The 7,733-nt window shown below is 59.8% G+C and overlaps 1 protein-coding gene across 2 annotated transcripts in view; it reads left to right on the forward strand.

The window, feature by feature from the left end:
- Positions 1-497: 497 nt before the first annotated feature.
- RAB15 (RAB15, member RAS oncogene family) overlaps positions 498-7,733 on the forward strand; it is a 12,839-nt gene continuing 5,603 nt past the window's right edge. Inside the window, exons 1-6 of one of the 2 annotated variants that reach the window (XM_021718771.1) lie at positions 498-565; positions 1,331-1,391; positions 1,809-1,886; positions 2,421-2,510; positions 3,377-3,442; positions 3,593-3,985. In XM_021718771.1, the coding sequence (XP_021574446.1) occupies positions 519-565; positions 1,331-1,391; positions 1,809-1,886; positions 2,421-2,510; positions 3,377-3,442; positions 3,593-3,751 (501 nt within the window). In that variant the 5' untranslated portion in view covers positions 498-518 and the 3' untranslated portion in view covers positions 3,752-3,985. Of the gene's footprint in view, positions 566-1,330; positions 1,392-1,808; positions 1,887-2,420; positions 2,511-3,376; positions 3,443-3,592; positions 3,986-7,733 lie in introns of those variants that run through there. The other variant, XM_021718770.1, reaches the window with a different exon arrangement.

The raw sequence follows: 7,733 nt of genomic DNA on the forward strand, positions 1-7,733 counted from the left end.
GCGGAGATCCACGGGGGGCCTTCCTGGTGGGCTTGGCTGGGGCTGTGGCTTTGGACGCAACCCTGGGCTGGACAGTCCTCCTCCTCTTGTCCTTATGCCTTCCCACACTCGCTGTGACCCCTCCTGGCTATGAATAAACCAGAGAGCCAGAGACGGGCGAGTAAGGGGAGTTGCTGTTCCCAGGGATCAGACTCTCAGGAAGGCCACCCAAGTGGTGCTCCAGAAGTATAAGCAGGAGGACTTCCCACGGGGCAGACAGGATGCCTTGGGCTGCTGAGTGAGGTGACAGTGAAGTCAGTGTCCCCAGGTCCACCCTGCCTCCCCCAGGCCCTTTCCTGTGGGAGGCAGGCATGTCTTAGGGTCCGTTTTTGGTTAAAAAAGGCCTTTACCTACTTTCATTCCTGTCAGCCTAACCCAAAGGCGCCCCATGAGTGTGTGCGCCCGGCCCTTCCCGTTCGGCTCCGGCAGCATACTCCCTCACTCTCGCTTTCCTCCTCTCTCCAGGTGTTGACTTTAAGATGAAGACCATAGAGGTCGATGGCATCAAAGTGCGGATACAGATCTGGTGAGTGGGGAAGGAGGGGCGAGGCCGGCTGCTCCTTAGCTGACTCCTGTGTGAACCCCAGGCTTCCTCCAGGATGCGGGAAGCCCAGTGCCTGTTCCCGTGAGCCCTCCTCTCCAGTCTCCTGCAGAACCTTTATGGCTTGGCCACAAGTCGCCACAGGGCAGGGATTAGAAGCATTTGGCAGACTAACCGTTGTGAGTGTGTCCCAGAACTAGACTTCACCCTCGGGCTGTGCAGCCCTGGGGTGGGGTCAGAGGGAGGGGTGTGCACACACCTGTCAGTTAGGATGGGACCTGGGGTGCATTTCCACAAGTAGCCACAAGGTAGCACCGTGGCTCTCTGGCCTGGGTCTTGGACACGCTGCCCTTGCCAGCGTCTGCGGCTGCCTGGGGATTCCGGCATGTTATGGGCATCGCCTTCAGAGACCTCTTGGGCACTGGGGGTGTAGCAGCATCCCTTCCTCCTAGTCCAGAGAGAGCTGTCCATGGCCCAGTTCTGCTTGTGGCTCCTAGTGTCTGCCAGGAGAGCGGTCGCAGGAGCTGCTGAGGCTCTGCAGACCTTGTCAACACCTACACAGGTACTAGGTCTCTGCCTGCAGAGTCTGGTGTGTTGAATTTTCCTTGGGGATCCAGCACCCCTGATTTCTTACCCTACAGCTCTCTCGGTTTTCTTGCAAAGGCACAGGGTCTCCCAGCGCTGCCCCTGCTCCACCCCCACCTGCTTCTGGGGTCCCTGGTCCTCTGAGGGGCTGGCTTTCTCCCACAGGGACACAGCGGGGCAGGAGAGGTATCAGACCATCACAAAGCAGTACTATCGGCGGGCCCAGGTGAGCCACCGTCTTCAGGGTTTGGAAGTGGGACGCTGCCAGCTCCCGGCTCTGGGTGCTGGAGACATCTGTGTCATTGACCCCCGAAACCGGGCCTTGGACCGCCCACGGGAGAACTTCTTCAGCATTCGCTGATGGCTCGTTCACTCATTCCTGGAGCACCTACCGCACACAGCCCCCACACTCACCCGGCCACCCTCTGTCCTGGGCCAGACCCCTGTCAAGGCATGTGGTGCCTTCCTACCCCAGAGACCTGGGGTGGGCCTGGGGGGCGGCAGTGGTGGGTCTGCAAAAGGAGACGGTTCTGGAAGCCAAGTAGGGAGAAGGGAGACAGGGCTCAGCCTTCAGGGCCCCAGAGCCCCACGGGCCCATGCCTGTGTGCTCTGTGTGTCCTCCTCATCTCTCTCCCTTTCTCAGGGGATATTTTTAGTCTATGACATCAGCAGCGAGCGCTCTTATCAGCACATCATGAAGTGGGTCAGCGATGTGGACGAGGTAGGAGCGCCGTCTCGCCTCCGAGGGGCGGCCAGGGTGAGGGCTGCATGGGAGGGTTCCGGGAAACCAGCCCCAGATGGAGCCCCCGGCTGAGCAGGATGTGGGGGGATGAGGCGGCCCTCCTGCTTGGCATCTGTGGCAGGGTCCTCCTCAGGCTAGTTCTGAGCCTGCCCTGTGATGCCCCTTTCAGCTGTCTTGGGACCAGGTGGGGCGGCAAGGTCCAGGCTAGTCCTGACTCTGCGCAGTGGCCACGGGGCCCCGGCCAAGCCATTTGAACCCTCCGGGCCTCCAGTTCCCCGTCTGTGGAACAAGGGCTGGGCTGGTGTCCAGTGTCTTTTCTGGCTGAGACACCGTGGTCCAACCCAAGGAAGCACCCGTGGTAGCCAGCAAGTCCTCCGCCCCCAGCTGTGACCCCTTTGGGGTCATCCACGGCACCCGTTTCCAGTCTGCACATCCTGCCCCTGGGGCTCTTGAACTTGGTGGTGGGTGGACTATGGGTGGCACTCATGGTTCCTGCCTACTGTCTGTCCCCAGTATGCACCAGAGGGTGTCCAGAAGATCCTCATAGGGAACAAGGCTGATGAGGAGCAGAAGCGGCAGGTGGGCAGGGAGCAAGGGCAGCAGGTAAGTGGGCAGCCGGGGCCAGTCCTGGTCATCCCGGCAGGTGTTCCCACTCACCCACGGCTCCCTGTGGCCCTGGGGGGTGGCCATCCTCAGGGCTCGCTCTGTCCTCCAAGACAGTGTCTGGGGTCCATCTGGAAGCAAAGACCCCCGGGACAGCCCCTCTCCCAGGGCCAGGTCGCCCCGGGGCAGCAACTAGGACTTCAAGACACTGGCTTCTTCATGCTGCATCCAGGCATGGCTGCCATGTCACATGCATGAGATGGCCCTCTGGTCCCACTCTCTACCCTCTGGCCTCCTTAAGGGGCGGGGAAGGCCAGAAGATGGAGCCGAGGGGACATCCAGGTGGCAGAGTGACCTTCCGGTCATCCTGCTCCGGGGCCCCCAGGGCTTTTCTTTCCCTCTTCAGTCGATGGCATTCCATTAGCACCTAAAGTAAAGTAGATTCCTTGGTATAAAAAACGATGCCTGGGCCGGGCTCATTGGCTCAGCCAGTAATCCCAGCAGTAATCCCGCAGCCTCGACCTGCTGGGCTCCGGCGATCCTTCTGCCTCAGCCTTCCGAGTAGCCGGAATTACAGGCGCACGCTACCGCGCCTGGCTGATTTTTTGATTTATTGTAGAGATGAGGTCTCGCTGCCCAGGCGGGTCTCGAACCCGCGGACTCAGGCAATCCACTCACCTCAGCCTCCCAGAGGCGCGAGATTACAGGCTGAGCCACCAAGCCCGGCTTAAATAGTACCTGACACTTGTGCCATTTAAAAATTTTTTTTTTTGAGTTGGGGTTCTTGAGCACAGAGGCAGAGGCATGTGCCCAGCATGGGGTACTGCCCTTCCTGGCCATCTTTCAGAAACGTCCTTCTCTCACAGCTGGCAAAGGAGTATGGCATGGACTTCTATGAAACAAGTGCCTGCACCAACCTCAACATCAAGGAGGTGAGGGTGTGAGGCCAGCTGCCACTCTGTTGGCTGGGTGTGTGGGAGGCTGGAGGAGGAGGCGCCAGGAGTGGCTGCCTCGCCCGTTGGGCAGCTGCAGGGCTGCCAGTGGAGGGGGAGGCCGGGCCTCACCGGTGCCTTGTTTCCCAGTCGTTCACGCGCCTCACGGAGCTGGTGCTGCGGGCCCACAGGAAGGAGCTGGAGGGTCTCCGGGTGCGAGCTGGCCAGGAGCTGGCGCTGGCCGAGCTGGAGGAGGAGGAGGGCAAGCCAGAGGGCTTGGCAAACTCTTCGAAAGCCTGCTGGTGCTGAGAGTCCTGCGTGGGCCCCTGCGATGCCCCCTTCCGTCGGGAGGCCCGTGGCAGGCGGGGGAACCTGGGCACGGCCCTGCTGCCGACCGCCCGTTTGACCCCCGTTGGTGCCGGCGGCTGCCGCTCCTGGCTGCCCCGAGCGCAGCTCTGCCCCAGCCCTCTTCCCGGAGGTGTCCCCAGCCACAGGCCTGCCATGGCCCTGCGACGCGCGGCGAGCCGCCTCACTGCCCCGAGCTCCCAGCTGACACCCAGACTGGAGTCTAGACTGCGTGGAGGCTCCTTGCTCCGGCATCTTGTCCCCTTCTGCTGTCCCTTCTGCTTCTCTCTCTGTCCCTTCCGGTGTGTCTCGTGTCAGACCCCTCCCGCGTCCCGCCGTGTGGCTGCTGGTGCCTCTCCGCCTCCTCCCTCCTCTGTCCCAGGGAATGGACCCAGACTCATGGGAGGCTCCTTCGTTCTCCCTCCAGGGAGACCCCCCCACCCTGCCTCGCGGGTGGGCCAAAGGCCACAGGGTGCTGCTTTCTCGTCCCTCCTGCGCCATGGCCCTGCCTCCCCACTGACTTGGGAATGGGCAGCGTCAAGGTAGGAAGGAAACACCGCCCTGCGGCCCAACTTGGGGCCATCCTACCTCTGCCTGCCCCCACCTGAGCTTTGGCCTTGCCTAGCTACCCGCCTGCCTCTCTGGGGAGTTGAGCTTGGAGGCGGGAGCTTCCGAGAAGGAAACAAAAGGATGAGAGGCGGTGGGGTCAGAAGTCACCTCCATTCTCTACCTCCCATGCAGCGGGGACACAATTCCTCCTGACCTGGGCTTCTGAATTTACGATGGGGCCAAGGCCTGAGGGGTCAGGGACAAGAAGAGCCCTGGGGCCGGGGATTCTGTCATGCCAACCGTGCTTTCCAGAAAGGGGTGCGCAGTAGGTGGAGGCCAGTTTCTGCGTCCAGTTAAGCGTGTGGGGAGCTGGCCAGGAACGGCGTGCACAGTAGAGCGGCTAGGCCTCCCTGGCCACCGTCCATCTCCTAGGGAGAAGGGCATTGCCCCAGACACCCTGGCAGAGGGTAAGCCCTGCCTCCAACTCTCTGGGTCTCCAGCTTCTCCTGGGACCCAGAGCTTCCTGGGAAGAGAGGAGGCGGCCATGGCAGAGGTGCTTGGTGTGTTCGCTGCACCCTCAGACGATGTGTCCATCTTGTCCCGTGTCGGCTTGAGGGTGGAGGGAAAAGAATACCCCCCTCCCGAGTGCTGTGTTCGGGAAGTTTCTTTAACCCCTGTGGCCCAAGAGTAGTTGAAGGGGGCCCTTGCAAGCAGGAACGTGTCACATTCCAGCCTTTCCCGAAGTGGGAGAGGGCCTGGCCAGAGGAGCATTCTTCAGCCACACATCAGCTGGGCTGCAGTCAAGGCAGAGCCAGGTACTGAGCACTCACCAAGCCCACAGCGCGCGCACGTGAAGCGTCCACTTCCCTCCAGAAAGGGGGGCGGGGATGGAGCCACCACCTTCCCCGCTGACCTATTACACCAGGAAACAGCCAGCGGGAGGGGCGTCCCAGGATTAGGAGCGGAGGCAGTGGAGGAGGCCAGCAGTAGTAGTTACAAGTGGCAGGCTAGTGAGAAGCTGAGAGGCTGGCTGGAGGATGGAGCCATGGCTGGCCGGGCTGCCCCCGAGGACGGACTCCTGGGGTGTTGAGACCTATGCAGCATCACACAGGGGATGTGGAGTGGGTCATGCCGACCCCTGGCCAAGGACTTGAGAAGTTATACAGGGCTCTGGCTCTGACCTGTGGACTGCGTTGTGGCTTCCCCAGAAGACCAGCCGCCGTCTCTCTTTGCCCCCTCAGGAAAGAGGGACTGTGTTTCTACTGTACCCTCAGGGTTCTGGAAGGGAAAACATGGAATCTGATTCTACAGAACGATGCGCCCTGCCCACAAGGGCCACACGTGGGGACAGGTATGGGGGTGGAAGGAGAAGTGGGATTTTACGGTGCAGCTGTGCTCGCCAGGAACCAGAATCGGCCTCCCCCTTAAACTTCTCCAGTCCAGGAGGTGGCCTGGGGCCCAGACTGTAGCACAGGCTGCCTCGGCCTGTGTGCATGTCACCACCTCTGCACCTGCTGTCTCGAGACTTAGCCCCGCCTGCTCCTGAGTCCCCCACCCCCTTCTCCCTGTGACGGGGGAGCTTCATGTACTGTGTCTCGGGTCCATCATATGAATTGTGAGCAGGGTTCATCTATTTTAAACACAGATGTTTACAAAATAAAGGCTATTGAAAACCACAGGTGCAGCTGCCTGGACTCATCCCTGGAAGTGGGTCTTGCAGGGACCTGGCAGGGAGGGGGGGGAGAAGGTGCTGGTGGAGGAGGGCTCCGAAGGGATAAAGCAGCAGCAGGATGACAGCGGAGGTGGCCGCAGGCACTGTCCTTCCTTCAAACCTTCCCGAGGGCCACCTGCAGGACGCCCCGAGGAAAGCTCCCGCTGCCCCACGATGGGCTCATCCTGCAGACACAGGATTAGGCTCCGTTCTTGGGAGGACATGGAACATCTGTGTCCAGGGGAGTCTGCACAGCGAAGACGCCTATCAGCTGTTTGGGGTGGGTCAGGAAGTCTGAGGGGACATGGAACAACCTAGACCTGTGGCTGGATACCCTGGGAGCGGAGGCAGACTGGAATCTCGGGGCTGTGTGGTGTTTAACAGTCTACTCTGGGACGTGGAGTTAATGAAAGAGGTAGAGAATCCTGGGGGTAAGGAGGAAGACAAGGCAGGGTAGGAGCGCCTTAAGATCTGAACTGCACTTTACAGAGCACCTGTGATACTTTATCTCTTCTGATCCTGACAATCACAGGTAAGACAGGGAGGGTGTTATCTTGATCCCTGTTCAACAGATAAGGAACAGGTGCTTCAAGACTTACCTAAGAGCCCCAGGAAACCTCAGCAGAATCTTGGCTGGAAACTACTGAACTGGAACCTCTGGAGGGTAAAGCTTTGGCATCTCTAGAAAAATCTCTGTAAGTAATTCTCATAGGCAGCCAGAATTAAGAACCACTGACTCAGGCTTTCGGCCTACTAAGCCAGTGCTGTGTCCAGGACCAGCAAGTCTGCAGAAAGCCACAAGAGTCACACACCTGTCAGTGTGTGCCTAAAGTCAGAAAGAAGCTTCTGGAAAGTGGGGCCTGTAGCTGGAGACAGGTATTTAGGAGAGCTCATCAATTTTACTCAACTGTGAAAGGTGAGAACCGTGGGAGACTGAGGAGTCCAATGCTGCACCCCCACGCTTCAGCTCAGGGACTTCCACGGCCTTCCTGAAGAGGGCTTCAGAAAAAGCAGCCAATGAGGGGTTGTCTCTGGACGCCCAGAGAGTACAGGGGAAACTCAAGGATTGCAGATACATCTGGCAAGTTGAAGTTTCACCCACCGCCAGTGCCAAGTCCTTGTGTGTGACTCACACTGGCTTGGAGGGACGCTTGGTGGCTGCATCTAGGAACTCCCCAGTCTTGGAAGGGGACACCCTGGGCCCTGCATTTCCTGCAGCCCCTTCTGCCCACTTAGGTAGTGGCAACTTGCTTCTAGGGAGCAATCAGCTGAGACACATGGTCCCTGTACACTTAGCTGAAGGACACGCCCTTGGCAAGGCCAGCTGCTCCCAGACCTGCCTGCTCCTTACTCCAGGGGACAGCTCCCAGTGGACGTGCACCGGTAAGAACACTCCAGAAAACATCTGCTTTGCTATCGAAGTTTCACCCCAGACCCCCACAGCCAGGTAAAGCCTCATTGCTAGTTTTCCTGATGGAGAAGTAAGGCATCCAAAAAGCAACCTGTTGCTTTGAAGCGGCCGGCCTAGGTTCTTTATTTTTCTGGGGGCTTTGGGGGACACCTGTTGTGTGGGCCTGTAGCAGACGTCCTACCATCCACGGCACGGCTGGTGGTGAGAGCCTCTGGACGGCCCACCGGTGTATGAAACCATGGCAGCTTCGACCCCTCCACACTTCCTTCGGTGAG

The sequence above is a fragment of the Carlito syrichta genome, unplaced genomic scaffold (assembly GCF_000164805.1).
Source record: "Carlito syrichta isolate Samal-C Ts95f unplaced genomic scaffold, Tarsius_syrichta-2.0.1 Scaffold313438, whole genome shotgun sequence".
Lineage (NCBI taxonomy): Eukaryota > Metazoa > Chordata > Mammalia > Primates > Tarsiidae > Carlito > Carlito syrichta.